Raw genomic sequence first — 22,780 nt, forward strand, 5'->3', positions numbered from 1 at the left:
CCCAAATTCCTGTTCAGATGACTCTTAGCATAAGCACATGAAAAACTTTTTTAAATCCAAGATGAACTATAAGTTGCAAAAGCCTTCCTATAATTCACTGTAACCTGGAAGTGGTATTTGAGCATTATGGGAAATTTCTGGATTACTCTGGGTCTGCCAACATAATCACTGTATCACGTTGTAAAGATGTCTTTTTTTCTTCAGTTTCAATTTTTAATTTAAATTTAGTTAACTAATACTGATTTCAGGTGTAGAATTCAGTGACTCATCACTTACATATAACACCTAGTACTCATTACAAGTGCTGTCCTTAAGATGTCTTAACATGCTAGCAATATATCTGAACTTAAAAACAAGTGAAGTATATGCAAAAGTTTTATAGATGTCATCCTAAAAGTGAACATATATATAAGAAACACTGGGGACAAAGGGAGACTTTTTCAAACACCCATTTCCTTCCTTGTAACAATTACAGAGTTGATGTTACTGATAGAAATATGGGGGGCAGAAAAGGGATTGAGAACCTCTATTCTATTTGGTAGTTTTCTTACAAAAATTGCTGTTACCATCAGTATGGATAGTATCTTAATTGTGTACATAATATGCCAATGGTAAGTTAAATTTTGAGTGGATTTTGAACCTAACTTTCACACTCCATAATATATTTATTATTTCTGAGAGACATCAGGACTTGATACCCTATTTCCTCACCTATTATTAGAAATAAAAAAGAAAGGACTATATAAGCTACATATTGCTAAAGCCATGAATGAGGAATCCGACTCATTGTTAGGAACAAGCAGATTCTGTAAATGTGTAAAACCTACAATTTCAATATAATGAGGCAAATTTTCATATACAGACTTTCAATCTACTAAAACTGCACATAACAGTCTCACAAATTTCCACTGGGCATGCCATCATTCTAAGTACATCAATGCTCTAATGCATCATGACTATTGGTATATGGGATTTCCACTAATCTAATGTTTAACAAAATGTTGAGTTAGAACATCCATTTCTAATCAACCATAAATGAGTATTAAGTAACACTTCACCAATCCAATAACCAATACCCTTAATATGAGATATGACAACTAAATGTAATGTGGTGTCCTAGATAGGAAATGGGGACAAAGAAAGGACATTAGCTGAAAACTGGGGAAATATGAAAAAAGTGTGGAGTTAATAGTAATGTACCAAATGTTGGTTTCCTTGGTTGTGACAAACACACTACAGTAATGTAAAATGTTAATAATAGTGGTAACTAGGTATGTGGTATATGGGAACTCTTTAGATTACCTTTTAAATTTTTCTATAAGTCTAAAACCACTCTAAAATAAAAATAGAAAGAATGCAGTTAAGAGAGGGGGACTGAATATATGTGTGTATAGAGATGATAATTTTATTTTTTTGAGAGAGAGAGAGGACGAGCAGTGGGGAGGGCAGGGAGAGAGAGATAGAGAGGGAGGGAGGGAGGGAGAGGGAGGTAGAGAGAGAGACAAAGAGAGAAAGAGAGAGAGAGAGAGAGAGAGAGATTGATTGAGAAAAAATATCAAGCAGACTCCATGCTCCACACAGAGCCCGACACAGGGCTCAATCTCACAACCCTTGGGATCATGACCTGAGCCAAAATCAATAGTCATATATATGCTCAACCAAGTGAGCCACCCAGGGGCCTCAGCAATTACAAATATTCTAAAGCATCCCAAGCAGATGGGATAGGAAGGAAAACTCCTCTATATTAAAAGAAGGAAAGAATAGAATGAGTAGAGGTGTAGACAGATTTGCACACTTGTTATTCAAAAAATGAGGAGGTTTCTGATAAACAGCTTCTCTCTTCTTTGAAATCATCTGCGTAGAGTGACAGGGGAAGAGTAAACCAGAGAAAGGCAGTATAGAGCAGCCAAGCAATACTGAGGGTTCATTTGAGACTGATGATCATGAATTTAAAGAAAACCAATTAGCCCTATTGTATGTCTTTCTTCAGAAATGAATTGTGATTTGCTCCTTAATTCCTACTCAAACAAGGGTTTATATTATTTTTACTACTCTATTTGTTATACATTGCTATTGAATATGAGAAAAGTTTTATACTTTTAGAAAGACAAGGTTAAAATTTTATATTTTATCTTGAAAATATATTTTTTAACGAGTATATTATCCATGGAAACATGAGCTCTAACACATGTGAAGAATAGCTTCTTTTCCCATCTCCTTTCCATCCATTCCCTAACCCTTCCCTTTCATACCTAAACCTAGGGTACTGAAGAATAATTTTCTAATATACTTCAAAAGAAATCATGCTTTAGCAAAGTAGATGAATAATGAAAAGGCTGCATTAGTAGAAACCAAATAGAGCTGGCATGATTTACTGAAATCTATAAGCCATTTTAGATCAAAAACCAAGGAAGATGAGTAGGAACACTCAACCATAATAAAAATTCCATCACTTAACATTCATTAGAGGGCACTGTTTTCTTTAATTTCACGTATACTGAAAAAGATAGCTCTTAAAGAATAGCTTTAAGAATTATGTTGTGATTAAATCATATCTTTAGTCTAAATGTGAATATTCAATAACTCCAAAATGTATCCTAAGTACTAATCTTTGATAAAAATTGATAGCCAAAGAACATTTTCAACTAGGCAACCAAATGGCAAAGATATTTAAATAAAAACGTCTTAGGCAGTGATACAAAACTATGATAATAAACCTACACCAAAATCAAGTTGGCACTATACTTTTATTAAGCATCGATGAATGAATGTCAAATAACAATACGTTCATATTATATACAGTCTAAAGTAATTTTATTCTTTAGAATATGTAACCAAAAGAGAAATTTTTGGTATATAAAAAAAATTCCATGATATAAAATATAAAAAGGAGAACTGCTAGTACCTAGGAATCTTCAATTGCCCCTTCTTCAAACACAAAGTTCAACTGAGTACCAGAGCTCCTATTTTATCTCTCTACGTGGTCCCTAGGATCTGGGTTCTATTTCCCATTTCCACAGGACTGCCACATCATCCTTAATTTTGAATAAATTCCTAATTCATCATCCTGCCTCTAGTCTTTCTCTCCTTCCACTTCGTTTACACTTTTCCTGAAGCCACTTTAAGAAACAAAAATGTGATCATGTCAGTCCTTGTTTAAATCACTACCACTGAGGTCCATCACATGAGATGAATGAAGTTCAGACTCCTTATTTGGCCTGATAGCCAAAGCTTTTTACAGTCTGGATTTATCCTATCCTTTCAAGCCCTATTCTTTAATATTATTCCACATACCCTTCATATTAGTTATAACTTCCCAACATACCTACATTCATATTTGTGGGTTTTAGTACATCAAGTTTCCTCTGCTTAAAACACCCTTCTACCGGGGTGCTTGGGTGGCCCAGGCTGTTAAGCATCCGACTCTTGATTTTAGCTCAGGTCATGATCTCACACACACTACATGAAATCGAGCCCTGCATCAGGCTCTGCACTGATGGTGCAGAGCCTGCTTGGGATTCTCTCTCTCTCTGACCCTCCCCCCACCTCACTGTCTTTTTTTCAAAATAAACAAACAACCCCCCCCCCCCAAAAAAAAAAACAAAAATATCCTTCTACCAAGTCAACCTGACAAATTCCTATCCATCCTTTTAAAGCCACTCAAGTATGATCTCCTTTTAAGCCTATAATATGCAAAGTCATTTTACTATCTCTTCTTTTTATCCCACAGCACTTTATACATACCTCTATTATAGGACTGTAACTATTCAAAAGAGGTCCTTACATATACAATCACCTAAACTGTGTCAAAGGTGACACTGCAACAGGGAAAGCTGAACTGTCAATGAGCAGTGGCTATTGCAAGGGTCAACTGCTACATGCTGGAAGATATTTGCAAGACATATAACTCAGAAAGGTTCTTGATAAAGAATGTATAAAGAATTTATATAAATCAATGACATAATTCATAAAGGTTCTTGATAAAGAATGTATAAAGAATTTATATAAATCAATTTTCAAAAAGGCAGAAAACCCAAAAGAAAGGAGATGACAGACTTCAGCAGTCAAATCACAAAGGAAGGCATATATCATATATAAATGGCCAGTAAACATTAAAAAGGTGTTCAGCTTAGTCATCAGAGAAATGCAAAATAAAATCACAAGAAGGTAACACTACACAATGACCAGAAAAGTAAACATTTTTTAAAAAGAGTATCAAAACTTGGCTAAAGTGAACAAACAAAACTATCAAATACTGATGGGAGTGTAAATTGGTACAAACACTTTGGAAAGCCTTTTGACAGTATTTAGGAAAGCTGAAGGGGTGCCTGGGTGGCTCAGTCAGTTGAGCATCCAACTCTTGATTTCAGCTTAGGTTGTGACCTTATAAGGTTTGTGGGATCGAGCCCTGCGTCAGGCTCCACACTGTCAGTGCAGAGCCTGCTTGGGATTCTCTCTCTCCCCCCACCCCCTCTCTGCCCTCCCTTGCTTGTGTTCTCTCTCAAAAATAAATAAACTTTAAAAAAAAATAGCTAAACATATGCATACAATCAGTTCCAAAAATTCCACTCCTAAGTATGTACCCAACAGAAATGACTACATGTATTAACCAAAATACAGGTACAAGAGTGATAACAGAACCACTATTTGGTAATAACCTAAAACTAAAAAACAACCCAAATGTTTAAATGTCTATCAACAGGAGACTAGATAAAGTATAGTATACAATGGAATGCCGTGCAACAAAAAGAACAAATGAACTATGCACACAACAAACTAGATAAATACACGAGAACATTGAGCAAAAGAGCCCAATCAAAAAACAAATACATACTGTATACTTCCATGTGGATTGTAAAATATACGTAAACTTGCATACATTTTTATACGTTTGTATAAAACATAATTTAATATGAATAACCAGAACTAAAAGCATTTTAAAAGTAAGAATGTGTACATAAATGAGGATTTAAAAAAAGTCTTTCGAGATATTAAAACATACTATGAGCATAATATGGGGAAACATGGGTAAACCTAATCTTTGGCATTAGAAGGCAGGGATGTGGCTACAGTTGAGGAAGTAAGAGTAGAAAGTGAACAGAGAAGTGGCAGGATAGGGTTTCTGTGATTTTTGGAATTTTATTGATCTAGGTACTGGTTACATAGGTATGTTAACTTTGCAAAATACATTGAGCTATATAATTATGGTTTATGTACTTTTCTGTATATCTAGTATATATTAATATATATTTCTATAATACATATTCTGTACATCTAGCATATATCAAAAAAACTTCTAAAAATAAAACAGAATATAGCTTAAATTGTATTCCAATATGCATCTTTAAACCCTTAAAGAATTGGAAAAAGATAAAATCCAAAAGGCAATGTAATAAAATTTAGTTATTCAAAAAGCAATATAAAAATTAATGTAAAGTATTTACACCCAGAAAATCAAACAAGGAGACTGGATGGCATAGGTATAGGAGACTGAAAACTTACTAAAGAAGCTCTACGAGACCTTCGGCTCATTGGTTGATCAAATGGTGGACTGTTTATCTGCAACTTTTCAAGATACCCATCAGGTATTCTGATATCTGCAGGCAATGATAACCGTTTATTTAAATCCTTTAAAAAGAAAAAAAGGGAAAAAAGGTATTTGTAATCACAAATAGAAGAGACAAGGGCATTTTACTTTTGAATTCATAGGCTCTACTGTACTGTTTATTAATAAGTAATTGTCAAGTTTTATTATAGTTTCAAAGTTACTCATGTTGATTATATATAATATCTGAATGCAAATATATTTACTGTAAGCAGAAGTATACAACAGAGTTCTACAGAAATGGTACTCTGCAACTCCGTTATTTCTGAGTCCTTTTGTTGGTAAATTTCACATGGAATTTTCTTAGACATGATTTATACTTTGTAGGAAGAGGAAAAGACCACCACAAAATGTGACTGGTTTAAGTAACAACCAAGTAGATAAAGTTTTGTGCACAAGCACAGCGAGACAACTGAAATCTTTTATTAATGCTATGTCAATGGAAATAAATAAAAAGCAAGAAAAATCTCAAATAAACAACTTAACTTTATATACCTAAAGAAGCTAGAAAAAGAAAAACAATGTCCAAACCTAGTAGAAGGCAGGAAATAATAAAGATTAGAGTAGCAATATATATATATATGTAAAACTCACCACAGTTAGGTGGGATAAAGGGTGGGTTTTAAAAAAGGCACTTCTATTTCTTTTTTGTTGTTAATTTTTTGATGTTTATTTTTTATTTCTGAGAGAGACAGAGCTTGAGTGGGTGAGGAGCAGAGAGAGAGGAGACACAGAATCTGAAGCAGGCTCCAGCTGTCAGCACAGAGCCCGACACAGGGCTTTAACCCATGAACCGTGAGATCATGACCTGAGCCAAAGTTAGACACTTAACAGACTGAGCCACCCAGGCACCATCTATTCCATTTAATTACAAAATGTGAACTGAAAAATCAAAAGGGAATCTTTCCTACATTATCATACCAAAAAACATAAATCCTATAAAAAATAAATCCCTGGGGTGCTTGGGTGGCTCAGCCAGTTAAGTGTCCAACTTCAGCTCAGGTCATGATCTCACAGCTCTTGAGTCCGAGCCCTGCATCGGCTCTCCACTCTCAGCACAGAGCCCACTGCTATCTCCCTCTCTCTCTGCTCCTCCCCTGCTCTCTCTCAATAATAAACAAACATGTAAAAAAAAATCTCTACTATTCATGATAGTAACCAAACCAAAAAACAAAAGTGAGATGTATAAGAACTATGTAAATATTTACTGAGAGATATCAAGTATTGAAATATATACCATGTTACCAAATGGTAATACTAAATAATTAAAAGATAATGGTTTGTTAGTTTTCCATAATCCCAAACAAATCACAATAACATTATTATTAGAACACGATATTTAAGGGGGCCCTGGGTGGCTTAGTCACTAAGCATCTGACTCTTGATTTTGGCTCAGATCATGCATGATCTCAAAGTCGTGGGATCAAGCCCCGCATCAGGCTCTGGGCTGACAGTTTGGAGCCTATTTGGGATTCTCTCTCCCTCTCTTTCTGCCCCTCACTCCTGCCCATGCACATGTATGCGTTCTCGCTCTCAAAATAAACATTAAAAAAATATATTTAAAATTTATATAGAAGAATACACAGAAAGTAACATCCAAAAACATCCTGAATAATAATATATAATGATGTGCAAGATGTGGAGGATGTTAAGAAAGAAGTCTTTCTTCAGCTATTAAAATATATGAAAGTAAGAATATCATCAAGAGTGGGTCACCTTTGGGGGGGGGAAATAAACACAGCTCAATAAAAGAGTTAGAAAGTCCAGACGATAGATCTTAATAGTAAATAAACTTTAAACATATGATAAAACCATATATATGATGAAGAAAATATTTTCATTATTATTGTGATATAATTTATACAGTGATATGAACAGACATCAAGGTGATCTCAAGAGTTAAAAATATTAATTTATCATTTAGAAAACTGATACTGTTTTACGTTAACTGCTTTAGAAACAACCTTTTATCAATGAAAATGCAATCAACCAATGGGACAGAGACCCTACGCATTGTAATGTCAACTCAAAAGCACCAAAAACCCCAATATTCTTAATTCAAAACATGTTCAAATTTTTTGGACAAAACTATTTTAATCTATAGTATGTACCAAAATAAGAACATTCACAATCAACTTCCAATCTCAAGGTTATATATAAACTATTAATTCTTTTACATGGGGAAATAACTTACATGTTCTACAAAAGTAGGTATAATAAGCCATAAAGGAAATGATAACCATATTTACAATATAAAGCAAAAAAAAAAAACAAAAACAAAACAAAAAAAGCTGATGCTTATTTTATGTATACATTTTGAAATCTGAAATAAAATATAAAGTATTAAGTATCCAGATGAACCTCAAAAATATAATTAAAATCCTATTTTCTAAAAAGAAAACTTTGCTAAAGTATCATTCTGAATTTCCAGTATTTTTGAAAATTCACATTTCCACTACAACAGACCCTTACATGTTTTGCAGAATGTTAAATATAATTAATGTATACTTGCCTTGGCATGGTAGATAATTGGAAAAAAGGAAATATTCACAAGACCATACTAAATTTTCTTACAATGTCATTTGCCTTCATGAAAATTTTCAAATGGGCATTTGCTCTGTTTGATATATATGTGTATTTATATACACAAACACACATATGCAGGTACATTTTAATTTTTTTAAATGGTTACCTCCATTGAGATCCGTCTATGTATACGATTTCTAAGACAAACACCCGTAGGTGACTGTACTTCATCAGATGATGTCCCAGAAGCTTGGTCACTCTCACCATCTGATCCCATTTTTAGATTTTCATGAACAATATCTGTATCAGAAAATGAAACATCACTTATCGTGGGAGAGATGTATTATACCCTACTATATATCACATAATTTATTATCACTACAACTAAGATACAGACAGGCAAGACATAAAAATCATAGCATAAGAAGTCTTACATTCTGGGTGTTCTAGGTATATAGCTAACAGATCAAAATATAATTCAGATGTCTTGAAACAGTAGTGAGAAATGCTTTCACACTCTGAGATTATGAAAAACTATGGAAAAAATTAACATTCAAGTTATTATCAAGAGCTGAATAATAAAGTTATAGGCTGGAAATAACACTTGAGGATTTCTTAGTTCTCTGATTTTCCAGATCTGGAAACTGAGACTTTGAAAGGTTAAATGATTTTCAAAGGTTACACAGCTTAGAGGCAGAGCTAAAATAGAAACCTAGTCTTTTGCCTTTTATTTAGTTTAGTACTTTTCCATTAGATAATGTGTCATTGGGTCTACAGACAAATGATAACTTCTTTGAATATTCTTAAAAAAAAAAGTTTTCAAAGCCACTAATGCAGCTTTCCCTCTCTAGTGTTAAAAAATAAAAGAACAATTCAAAAATTATTCATTGAATATCTATTTAACTGCAGAAATAAGTTTTTGACCACCAAAAATCTGTTTGAAGTAAAAAACATATTTAAATTACCATACAAGTGGGTTATGGTTTTGGTTTTTTGTCTTTTTTTTTAAGGATAAAAGTTAAATGAGAGAGGAGGAAGATTAATTCTAACTGGGTATACTGAAAACAAATTTGTATACTTATATACTTGCTCTATATTTGCATTTGTCAATCATCCTGTAATTCATATAGCAAGAGTTGCCTACCAGAAACATATACTAGATCCCAAATAGATCTCTTACCACTGGTTCTCTTTACAGAATTAGTCATTGGCCCCACAAGTAGGTTGTTTCATGCTAGAGTGTTTTAACATACTCCCTGCCGCACTGTTGTATCTATAAGAGACGGCTTTCCCCAATTTACCAATTTGGTGAGCTCATTCTTCAAAACTATGCTCATTTGTCATTACTCAGTGAAATCTCTTCTACTCTCAGACACAGATGACTACTGTACCCACACCTACTGCTCCCATTGCACTGAAAAGCATTTTTTTGTTTCATGGGATTTTACACCAACTTCTGAGATCATTGGAGGCACGATTTAGCTTATTCACTTTAGTATTCCCCAACTTAAAAGAGTGTCTGATATTTAGAAAGTGCTTAACAGGAACACCTGGGTGGCTCAGTTGGTTAAGGCTCCAACTCTTGATTTTGGCTCAGGTCATGATCCCACGGTTTGTGAGATCGAGCCCCATGTCAAGCTCTGTGCTACAGCCAGAGCCTGCTTGGGATTCTCTCTCTCCTCTTTCTGCCCCTTCCCTGTTCATGTTCTCTCTCTCTCTCAAAATAAATACGTAAAAACATTAAAAATAAAAAAGTAGTCAACAAATAATCTAAAATTGATTATTAACTAAAAATCAAAGAATGGACTAGATAACTGCACCTCTTCTTTCAAATGAAAGATTATATGAAATATCAACATGTAAAAAAATAGTATTTTATAGCTATAAATTTTTATTTTTAATGAATATTTACTTGTGAAAATGAGAACTGTTTAAGTCAAGGATCTTATCAAATCAGTCTCAGAATTCCTGTATTTTTGTTTTTTGTCCTGATAACACATTATTGAGAAAATTCTTACACTGGTAAGTAGTTACAAATATAATGATTTTTAATAGATATGTAATTTAAGAACACACTTCTATTATACAAAGATTTCTGGAGAAATTTCATACTAAGATTTAAACAAAAAATTAACTTGGCAATAAAAGTCAGTGCACTGGGAACTGATTCCTAATCTGATGGTATCCGACACATCTGAGGCCAAGTATTCTTTTGTCACACTTTTAAAATGCTAAAGATGATTTAATCATGCCTTCAACTTCCAGCAAAATCTGAACATCTACCTCCTTCAAGAAAATGTTGATTAAAATGCAATAATATTTTAAAATGTATAGCTGAGTTTACAAGAATATAGGCACAACATTGAGGAAGCGAAGACAGAGAAGTAAGAGCCAAAAGCTGTTATTCGTAATGGACTCTGTCACTCTCTTGAGGAGAGGTTGCTGATCTTGGTAAGAAGGTGCATGGGTTTAGCCACCACACTAGGATAAAAGATGAAGCCCTGGCTGTCCAAGGTGCAAGTGAGAGCCTCCCAAAGAAAGGCACAAGACTCTCAAAGTAGTACATCTTCAGTAAAGGACAGACTTAAATAAATCTGTTCTCCTGTACAAGGACCACAAAGGAGCATATTAATCTCAGACTATGAATAAATACTTGAGTACCATCTGACTCAACCAAGAAATTACTCATGTCATTAATGAACAAATGTAGTTCCAACATGATTATCATGTTCATTTTCATTTCCGTTAATAAGACAAAAGTGAAATAATTAAGGATTATGTCAAAGTTTCATTCATTTGTCACGTGTATGAGCACTTCTTTGCTGAATTAGGTAATGGTTTTCAAGTACTAAAAGAATAAATGGCTCAATTTTGTGCCACTTACAACTGTAACAGCTACAGATACAATACACTTTTAAATTTAATCTGCATTACTAACATTTTCAATACCATTTTCTTAAATTCAGACCAAAGATCAGCAAATGTGACATGTTTTTATATGGCTCCTAAACTAAAAATATTTTCTGCATCTTTAAAGAGTTATTTTAAAAGAAAAAGAATATGCAATAGAGACAACATGTGGCCCATAAAACCCAAAAAATTTACAATCTGGCCCTTTACAGAAAAGTTTGCCAATCCCTGGACTAGACAGCGAAACTATAAATCAAATCCTAATCTGAAGTGTTCTCCAATTTCTGTGGGGTAAATACTCCCTCCACGGCCAACTTCAAGTTACAATATGACCATCACTGAGCACGTAATTGGGAAGAAATGTACATGCCATTACATAAAATTTTGATTATACAGATATAACAGAAATAACCCCCAAAGCAGAGGTAATAGTAAAGTGTAGTAAAATAATTAGGAAATAATGAGTTTTAAGTATTCATTAACTTTGTTTTTAATTAGCTTACTTAATTACAGATTTATATAATTTAAATCTTAATAATGGCTACATTTAACAACCAGCTTGCAAAATTCCTGAAAACTTAACAATCATCTCTCATGAACCAGTGTGGGCCTACTCCAGTACACCATTCTGTAGGGTTACACCTATGAGGATAAAACCTTCATACATTTCTCCCCTAGATAAAACCCCACGAGAGAGAAGCTCATACTCCCAAAATGAACAAAACAAATGAAGAAATAATCTACCATGACAAAGGAGATAAAGCAAGCAGCAAAATAAAACCCTCAGAAACTTCAGTTAATATAATTATGCCATGAGACTATAAAATTATTTTACTTAAAAAAATCAAAGCATGATAGTAAGATGCCATCAAAAGAGACCAGAGATGGGATGCCTGGGTGACTCAGTTGGTTAAGCTTCCAACTTTGGCTCAGGTCACGATCTCACAGTTTGTGAGTTTAAGCCCCACATCAGGCTCTGTGCTGACGGCTCAGAGCCTGGAGTCTGCTTTGGATTCTGAGTCTCCCTCTCTCTCTGCCCTCCCCTGCTCATGCTCGCTTGCTCTCTCTCTCTCTCAAATAAATAAATGTTAAAAAAAAAAAAAAATACCAGAGAGATAAAAAGAAACTTGTAGATATGTAGTTTTCCTGAATACTTACAATGACACAGTGACCTAAGAATGAGAACTCAGGGGATAATCATGGATACTAATTACCGCACCGGGCTATTGCATGGTGACAATCTGGAGTTACTATGGTATGACCCTAAATTAAGCAAGCTTCTGTTCACCTTGAAATCTTGCATCCATCTCTTAAGGGTTTTGTTTTCTTTCTGGTGGACAGGTTTTCAAATGTTACTGCTCTGTAGTGTCAGTGCTATCACCTCTCTAGAGCCTTCCATCTTCCTGCTACCTCTGTTATTTTCAACTTGATTTTTATCTTACAAGAAAAATCAGATAATAAAAGCTGATTCCATACAACTATAATCTAGCTATGTACATGACCTCTAGGGAAAAAAAAAAAAAAAAAAAGACCGTTAAATTACCTAGTCGGCTTCCATTTCTGGGCATTGCCATGAAGGATCCAAGGCTTCCTCCAATAACACTATGTGGTCTCCGCAACGGGGGCTTCTTGAAGGATCCTGTGTACTGGTGGAGGAAGGAATGCATACTGTGAGAGGTTGGAGGCCTGCCATTCTTCACAATAGGCTCTGTGGTTCACAGTATCCAAAATCATTCCATTACCAGCCCAAGATTCAGGATCACATGAGAAGGATTGAGAAAGCAAAACAGAAAACAAAAGGTTTATGAGATCAGTAACATTTAAGAATTCTTTGGCTATCTAAACAAAGTACCAAAATTAAAATAATTTCTGTGAAAAATACTTATAGAAAATACTTTACTATTTGAAATTGGTCGAATAACTTCAGTATCCATTTCTTATGTAACCAAATTGGTTAGCAATCACAGAACTACTATTATAGCCCATAGATTTTTTTTAACCATTTGCTTATTTTAATATATCCCAAGCTTGTTTCCAAACTTCTCCTACATTTACTAACTTCATATATGTCTTATGGTTACAAATGCTACATATATATGTATATATACATATATATGTACGTGTGTGTGTGTGTGTGTGTGTGTAAAATACATGGTCCTGGCCTGAGGGAATTTATATCCCTATTTGCTAGACATTCAAAAGGTTTGTTAGTTAATGAATAAAACAGAAGTACTTAAGCAAAGATCAAATCAGTGGCTCTGAAATTTACCCGAAATTTGGGATTTTTAATATAAAGAGCTTTTTTTTTTTTTTAAGAAATCACACTTATAAATAAGCAGAAACATTTAAAATATATAATACTTAAAAAGTTATTTAATTATAAATGGGAGAAATCCTGTTTTGTAATGTTTACAAGGAATCTCAAGATTCCTTTCCACCTCTAAAGAAGAGCTCTAAAACAGGTTAAGGACACGATGAAGTCTTCTGTGACACGTAAGTAGTCTTTTGTATTAGAATTATGTTTTTACTGGTAGTAGTCAAGGAATTTTAAAAGGAAGGGGGCTTCTCTGAGTATCTCCTCTAAAACGGAGCCAGCTCTTCTTTCGTAGCTGATAATCAGGAGTAAGAATATCTCCTAATGTGAGTATTTCTCCTACCTGTAAAGGTTTATCAGACACCAAGAACAAGAAGCCCACATGGCCTGCACTTCTACTGATAATGGTTGCATATAAGATGGGAGAGGGAGGATGGGGCCAAAGGATCCTCGGGACTCAGACAAAGCCCAAGTTATCTAATTTGGGTAGAATACCAGACTGGAAAAAGGAAAAGTACCTAACTAGTAATGGATAACATCTGTCCAAAGTGTCCCATGGCCTGTACATTCCTTGGCAGTAGCTGACTGATCAAGGATTTGGGGGATCTTAATTTAAACCTAGTATAATAATGAATGATTTCATAATGAATAGGGAGGGGTATCTGATACAAATGCAAAAATTAAATAGTCAAACAGTGTAGGTAGGATACAAGCTAGAACACATAAGAAAACTTTTCTCTTCCAAGGTTGTCATGTTTCTTATCTGGAATCATAATAAAATACATTGATAATCTGCCTATAGAAAAGTTGCTGTGGGGAATAGAACTTTTACAGTCTTGAGGAATACAGCTTAAAAAAAAAAGAGAGAGATCATAAAACATTCAATTATTCAGGGGACTTTTATTGTGTGCCTACCATTCCAGGTCCCGGGCATCAACAGGTGAACAAAATAAACAAGGTACTACTCTCTAAGATTATAAGATCTTATGAAAGGGAAACAAGAAACTAATGAATAAGAAAAATATTAGATGATAGGCAATATGCAAAAGATTAGAAAAAGAACAGAAAATAAAGGAGTGGCTATTTTACACTAGACACTGAGTAAAGTTCTCTCTATAGAAGTCTTTTTGACACAGATATAAATGGAAAAATGAGCCAATCCTGGGAAGATAGGTGATGGTGAGTTAAAAGATATTCCAGACAAAGGGTAAAGCCACTGCAAAAGTCAACATGTGGCAGGAATCTGACTTGCTAGAACAGTGGTCCTCAAACTTTAGCATGTTTCAGAATCACCTTCAGAGACTTGTTAAAATAGAAGATTGCTAACTCCTAGCCCCTGACTTCCCGACTCAGTAGGTCTGATGTGGAATCCAAAAATTTTCATCTCTAACAAATTCTCAGGTGATGCTGTTTGTTGCTGACCCAGAGATCAAACTTGGGAAACACTCTGTTAGAAGAACACAAAGAAGGCAAGTGTAGCTGTAGTACATAATTGTTATTTAGTGAGGGCAGAGAGATAAGCAGGTTTGTATGTAACTGCAAAAGTTCAAATTTTATTCTGACATTGCAATCGGTTATGGTAGCTTTGAAGCAGGTAGTAATATGATCTCACTCACGTTTTAAAGATACCACTCTGAGAGATCAGAGATGGTGGGAGGTAAGGAAGTGGAATAACTGTGTAAAGTAGCATGAGAGGGATCTCCTTGTGGTACTGGAATACCTCTTTATCCTGATTACAGCAGTGGTTACATGAATCTACATGTGATAAAATGACACAAAACTATACTCACACTTTATTCCTGTGTTAATTTCCTAGGTTTGATAAAGTTCAATAGTTAAGGAAGATGTAACCAAAGGAGGGAACTGAGAGAAGGACACAAGAGACCTCCCTGTCCTATGTTTGCAACTTCCTTTGAATCTATAATTATTAAAAATTAAATAATACCAGTCTACCATTTCTTATTCATTAAACCATATTCAGATGCAGACTGTGTGTGCCACCTATCTTAGGAGCTTTTTATATTCTAAGATAAATTCCATAAAGAATATATTGGAACCAGCTCACAGGCACTGATAAATAACCAAAAAGGTGTAGAATCTTTGTCAAAGCTATTGGTGAAATCCATGTGCCAATACACATAAGCGTGTAAGCAACAGCAGACTGTAACTCAGAAACAGCCTACGCTCCTAACAATCTCTGCATCCCCAGAGGAATCCATGTCTATTATAACATCTTCAAGTATTATTTCAAGTAACTTAAGAGAAAACTCAGTAAGAGATCCTATTTCCTCTTCTTTACTCCTTGTTAAAGTCACTATTATAATAAAGTTTTAATAAAGTAAATAATATAAACCACTTGAAAAAATTTTTTCACCATTTCACCACTCATTATAAATTAAGCATGTTTTAGGACAATACTAAAATATTCCAGAAAATATGCAAATAATCTAAAATATTAATTAGCTCTCCAAGAAGGATGTCCATTTCTTTGATCCAAATTCTTCTTTTTTTTTTTTTTTTTTTAAGTTTATTGACTTTGAGAGAGAAAGCACAAGTGGGAGAAGGGCAAAGAAAGAGAGAGAGGATCCCAAGCAGACTCCACGCTGTCAGCGCAGAACCCGACACAGAGCTCAGTCTCACGCACTGTGGGATCATGACCTGAGCTGAAATCAAGAGTCAGATGCTCAACCAACTGAGCCACCCAGGTGCCTTCTTTTTTTTAAGGAGAGGTTTGTCTTATAGTCAAATACCCATTAAGAAGCTGACCCAGAACCTATCAAGATGTACAGTGTGCTTGCAAGACTATTTGATCATAAGAACAAATACTCAGGGCTTAATGAAAATACCAAAAATTCAAAGAGGGTCTGAGGGAAGTAAGGATTTTGCTCTTGGCAAGAAGAAAAAAAGTAAGACATTATAAAATTGTCTTTGAGTTTTGACCCAAATGCAAGATGTGTCCCCCTCCTACACAGAAGTTATATTCAAATTATGATTTAAAAATGTATTTTCTACTGAATTCATCTATGTCTTCTCTCTCATATTACAATCAGCCAGATAAACTTGAGTAAATAATAACCCTGATCAACTAAAGCCTGAGTAGGATCAATTAGTTACTCAGAGTCATATTAACTAGTAAGTAAGTGTTAGTGTATCCCAAATTCCAATCTATGACTTTTAACTTAAAGTCCGGAGCCCTTTCCCTTTATACTTTTCCCTCTCTCACAACAAGGACACTTGCATTCAGGGGGCAGAGGTATTCATGCGTTCACCCACTGCCACAAATCTGTAACAGAAGAATTTTAGGCACAGGAAAGAAAGGCTTGTCATAGAACGTGTGCATCATGATATACTGGCAGCCATTCCGGTAACCCCTTCCTGGATATTATTATGACATCCCTAGGGCTGTTTCACTTTGGAATATGTAACCTTGCTCTGTAAATTTCATCAGGATTTTACATTTTAATCTGTTCAATTTAACGAGCTCTTTTCATTTTATATCAACATATGTGAACTACTGCTTTACACTGTAAAAAGAACTACCAAATGTGAAATGTTACATGCCTATCAAGTGCTCTCAATACTATGAACAGATTCTGCAGTAAATATGAGTATAATTCACTCACGTGATGAACCTTGTCATCTAGTCAATATGCATATATAATGTTCTAAAACTATGATGAAGCCCCAAACAGGAATTTCACAAACTTACTATATACTTTTAAGCTGTATTAACTTAGGTTAACTTAAAAATAGTTATTTAACAACTAGGATAATATTATATAAGGTATTCTTATTTAAGAGCCAATGAAAAATGGAAAGATAAATGGGACAGAAGAATCCACAAGGGTTAGAGACCAGGAGGAGGTTTCAAGTAGTACTAGTGGAGTAAGTAACACTGCTCCAGTAAGTAAGCAAGAAAAAGTTATGTTGTCTTCCGTTTCCTAAGAACCAGAGAACAAGACAAAGAAATAAACAAAAGGAAGCTAACAGGAACTTATCAGAAAAGAAAGCTTACACTTTGCAAAGTAATTAAAAGGGGGAAGCATCTCTCCTTCCCTCTCCTCCCCAGCCCCCAAATATTTACCATTATCCTTGCTGCTATTTTCTTCAATAGTCATTTGTTCCGCCAATTCAGACAATGATTCATCAATAGTTTGGCTTCCTCGAAGAGTGAGGGATAGCCTTCTCTTGAATTTTTTCATCCTATCAACTGAATGTGACTTGAAAATTCCTGAAAGAACAGAAGAGAATGAACACAAAATTAAGGCTATAAAATATTTTAAAGCTCAAGGAAAATGTCATTCAGAATTTACTGGCAATCTTCAAACTAGGAATATAATAAGGAATTTTCATGTCCACCAAACATCACAAAGTCCAACCCCTTATTTTATATATATATATATATATATATATATATATATATATATATATATATAAAATATATTGCCAAATTGGTTTCCATACAATACCCAGTGCTCATCCCAAAAGGTGCCTCAATGCCTATCACCCACTTTCCCCTCTCCCCCAACCCCCATCAACCCTCAGTTTGTTCTCAGTATTTAAAAGTCTCTTATGGTTTGCCTCCTTCCCTCTCTGTAACTTTTTGTCCCCCTTCCCCTCCTCCCTGGTCTTCTGTTAAGTTTCCCAGGATCCACATATGAGTAAAAACATATGGTATCTGTCTTTCTCTGCCTGACTTATTTCACTTAGCATAATACTCTCCAGTTCCATCCATGTTGTTACAAATGGCCAGATTTCATTCTTTCTCATTGCCAAGTAGTATTCCATTGTATATACAAACCACATCTTCTTTATCCAACCCCTTCTTTAAAAGGATTCATTCACTCTGGGGCACCTGGGTGGCTCAGTCAATTAGGCGTCTGACTCTTGACTTCTGCTCAGGTCATGATATCACCATTTGTGAGTTGAAGCCCTGCATTGGGCTCTGTGTTGGCAGCATGGGGCCTGCTTGGGATTCTCTCTGCCCCTCACCTGCTCTTGCGCGCTCTCTCTCTCTCAAAATAAATAAACGTTAAAAAAAAAAAACAAATAAAAATAAAAAACAAAAAGATCCACTCATTCTGATTAATGCTATATTTATGCAGCACCATCAGAAGAGCAGGAATTCTACAAAACTAAATAAAGATAGAGGTTTTAAGCATAACAAATGAATTTAGGACGATTAGAAATTTTCCTAAAATGTGCTTTTTAAAAACCAATATAATAAAAATATCAATTCAGAGTCTGTGTCTCCCTATCTCCCCACCTGCCATGCTCTCGCTCTCTCTCAAAAATGAATAAATGTTTAAAAAAATTAAAAATAAATAAAATAAAAATATCAGAATGATTTTGATGCATAGGTACCATTATTATAAATATCAATCACCACATTGGAAACAGTCAGTGATATCTTTATATATAAATGGGGGATGCCAGGGGCGCCTGGGTGGCATAGTTGGTTAAGCATCTGACTTTTTTTTTTTTTTAATTTTTTTTTAACGTTTATTTATTTTTGAGAGAGAGAGAGACAGAGCATGAATGGGGGAGGGTCAGAGAGAGGGAGACACAGAATCCGAAACAGGCTCCAGGCCCTGAGCTGTCAGCCCAGAGCCCGACGCGGGGCTCGAACTCACGGACCGCGAGATCATGACCTGAGCCGAAGTCGGATGCTCAACCGACTGAGCCACCCAGGCGCCCCAAGCATCTGACTTTTGACCTCAGCTCAGGTCTTGATCTCAGGGTCATGAGTTCAAGCCCCACACTGGACTCCATACTGGGTGTGGAGCCTACATACATACATACATATGTACGTATGTATGTACATAATAGGTGGGGTAGAGGGGGTGGGGAGAGATAAAGAATGATATTGGAACCTCATTAAATGGCTCCAACAGGAATTTTTTTTAAGTTCTTATTTAACCAGTATCTTACATCTTTGCTGTTTCCCCCCCCCCCCCCCCCCCGGCCTTGGTTAGCTGTCAGGAACCCCTTCCTGTTACCGTAACAATGCCAAGTTTTAGAAGGAAGTAATGAAAGCCAAATTAATAGTATAAAATGCATACCCCATACGTGACACTTTTATATTTCTTAATTCATTTAGTTTTCCTAACTCTAAAGACTAGACTACACTACTTATTTTCACTTATTTCAGGTTCAAAGAAGTTCTCTGACCAAAGCCAAACAAACAATAAATGACACAACTAAAATTTAAAACTAAGATTACCTTTTCCTTCACATTTTAACATCTCTGAAATTAGGATGCATCCTATAATTAAAGGATGTCAAAATATTGACATAATTGACAGCCTCTTTTTTCTTAGTGGTACATACAGCAAAGGTATGATTCATAGCAGAGTCTCAGATAAAATCAAACAAGGTATTTACTGCCAAAACAAATCCCTCAATAATTTACCTGTAACTTCTTTTCTAATTTACTATTTCTTACTTGGGATGAACAATTTCACAAGATTACCAAACATATTATAACCATTAGCCCAACTAAAAGTAAGAGCTCCCCTATGCTAAAATACATATTTTACCATCCAGCGCTGGGTATCTATTTTTAATCTAAATATTTTTGCTTATTTTCTCATTCTAAGGTCTATTTACATAGCTGAGTACGCTGAACATGTGAATTCTCCATAAGATACTATATGAATAATTTTTGTTTGCTCAAAGGCTGAGGGGAGGCTTTAGAGTAGAAATTTGTGACAATATTATATTTTACCAACTACTTTTTACATACTTATTTTAAAAACCTATAACAAAAATATAAAAACCACACACATTAAAATAGCAAAAAATTGTACTTACACTTCAAAAGGGCTTTTTTTTTATCCTTACGCTCTAAAACAATGGATATTTTTTTGGTGAGATACTGAAAAACCCGTTCCTTAGCTTAGTTTGGTCATGACACCAAAAGGACAAATCCATGGTCCTGAATATTTTCTACTACGTTATCTTCCAGTTGACTAATCCTCTTTCAGCTGTGTCCAACTGGCAGTTAAAACCATCTATTGTGTTCTTAATTTTAGTTACTATACATATACCTTAAAGAGAGAGAATGTGAGCAGGGGAGAGGCAGGGAAAGAAAGGAAGAGAGTGTGGAGCCTGACTCAGGGCTCGATCTCATGACTTGCAGATCATGACCGGAGCTGAACTCGAGTCGGATGCTTCATGAACTGAGCCACTCAGTGCCCTAGTTACTATATTTTTCAGTTCTAGAATTTCTACTTAGTTCTTTTCTACAGATTCCAGTTCTCTGGTCAAATTCTCCACCTTGCCATCTATTTTCATGAATAGATTATAGTATTTTAAAGCTCCTGTATGTAACTTCAGAGTCTGCATAGCCTATGCATAACCTATTTCTATTGTTGATTTATCCCTATATCTATTGTTGATTTTCTATGTTGATGTGTGTGCCTAGTAATTCTTTATTTAATGTTACACATTGTATGTGAATGGTTGCATGAAAATATGTATGGATAAATATAGAGGCTCTAGATGATGTTACCTTCTTCCAGAAATGATTTAATTTTTTTCTAGAAACAGTCAGAGTAGGAGCAGATCACCTAAATCCAATCAAGGACTGAGCTGGCATGAGACAGGGTTTCAAACACTGTGAAGACTGGCCTACCTCTGATTTGTTCCCACTCTTATGGTGTGCCCCCTTTCAAAGGATTCCAGCTGCAAACCTAAGGCTAGAACAACAATAACAAAAAACTATTGAAAACTCCACTCAACTTCCTTGCTTTTTGCTCATCTCTTCTACAATGTTCAGCTTCTATCCTCTTATCCAAAGTAACCTGAGAGTTTGAAAATGCCTCAAAAGGGAAAGTAGCATGGAATATGTCTATCTCCCTTTTCTCCTGGACCTTGACTCAAGTTATGACTGATTTCAAGGCTCTACAATGCCTTGAAAGCGGTTTGTTCCCTACATGTCAAGTAGTTCTCAGAGGGAGACTTAGTACGTACACACACACACACACACACACACACACACACACACACACACACACACGGAATATTACACAGCCGTAAAAAAGGATGAAATTTTTCCACTTTCAACAACAATGGATAAACCTAGAGGGTATTATGCTAAGTGAAACAAGTCATAAAGGAAAAGACAAATACTGTATAGCTTCACTTATATGTGGAATCTAAAAAAACAAATGAATAAACAAAAAGCAAAATCAGACCTATAAATACAGAGAACAAACTGATGGTTTCCAGAGGGGATGGGGTAGGGAGGAAGGGAAGTGCAAAATGGGTGAAGGAAAGTAGGAGATACAGGTTTTCTATCATGGAATGAATGAGTCACAGGAATAAAAGGTACAGCATAGGGAATACATATTGTAATAGTATTGTATGGTAACAGAAGGTAGCTACACTTGTGATGAGCACAGCATAACATACGGAGATGCTGAATCACTATGTTGTAGATGTGAAACGAATTTAACACTGTGTCTATTCAAATAAAAATTTTAATAAAAAATAAGTAAAATAGATAATATATGTATCTCACCAAGCAAGGTGAATTTATAGGAGGCAATCAGTAAACTGTAAGTGTTGATTCCAACTAAGAAACCTGTTACTGTAGGGTCCTAAATGCTAGATTCCTTACATCTCAGTGAGCCCTAACATATTTCTGCCTTGACAGTTAGTAATCCATGCCATTTGTCTTAAAACATTAGATATTTAAGGCAAATTGAGCTATGGCCTATCTCACCTACCCTTTTGTTTTTGTAAGAATTTATACTAGAGACACTCTCCTTTGTCAAAATCCAAATCACCTTGTGCAGTAAAAAGGAAAATCTAACAAGCTTGGGGGCTCAAACCTTGCACATCCCAAAGAAAGGACTTGCCTGTGAAGACTCCTGGGAAATAACTTCTGAGCCCTTGGAATATTCTGCCTGGTAAGTCTCTTTGTATACCTGAGGTCTTGGGCCAGGTAACTTATGTCAATGATGTAAATTACGGTAAATTCTGTTTTTGTATGCCTGAGGTCTGGGCCACAGTAGGACCTCAGAGGAGAGGAGGGATAAGGGAAGCTACAGACTGAGTAGTTAAGATAGTCATATGGGTACTTTCCTGCCTATGTAAATGATCCCTGATGAAAACCCCGGATATCAAGACTCAGGTAAGCTTTCCTGGTTGACAACACTTTGCATATGTTGTCATACAAAGTGGCTGGTAGAAGGAAGCATTATCCATGCAATTCCACTGGGAAAGGACAACTAAAATCTTACACCTGGCCTCCATCCTACACACACTTTTCCCTTTGCTGATTTTAATTTGTATCTTTTCACTGTAACAAATCATAATCACGAGTTTTTTCTCTCTGCTTTTCTCTGATTTGTTTCCTTTGAGCAAAACACCAAGCCTGCAGACAGTCTTAGGAACCTCCCTCCCCACCCCTGCCACCA

The 22,780-nt window shown here is 35.2% G+C and overlaps 1 protein-coding gene across 1 annotated transcript in view; it reads right to left on the reverse strand.

The window, feature by feature from the left end:
* Positions 1-22,780, reverse strand: part of CDK17 (cyclin dependent kinase 17) — a 116,161-nt gene that overhangs the window by 28,134 nt on the left and 65,247 nt on the right. Inside the window, exons 2-5 of the mRNA XM_049626110.1 lie at positions 17,440-17,586; positions 12,585-12,749; positions 8,298-8,431; positions 5,503-5,628 (exon numbers count right to left, since the gene is read on the reverse strand). Coding sequence (XP_049482067.1) covers positions 5,503-5,628; positions 8,298-8,431; positions 12,585-12,749; positions 17,440-17,557 — 543 coding nt within the window. The 5' untranslated portion in view covers positions 17,558-17,586. The remainder of the gene's footprint in view (positions 1-5,502; positions 5,629-8,297; positions 8,432-12,584; positions 12,750-17,439; positions 17,587-22,780) is intronic.

This window comes from Panthera uncia, chromosome B4 (genome assembly GCF_023721935.1).
Source record: "Panthera uncia isolate 11264 chromosome B4, Puncia_PCG_1.0, whole genome shotgun sequence".
In the NCBI taxonomy this organism is placed as follows: Eukaryota; Metazoa; Chordata; class Mammalia; order Carnivora; family Felidae; genus Panthera; species Panthera uncia.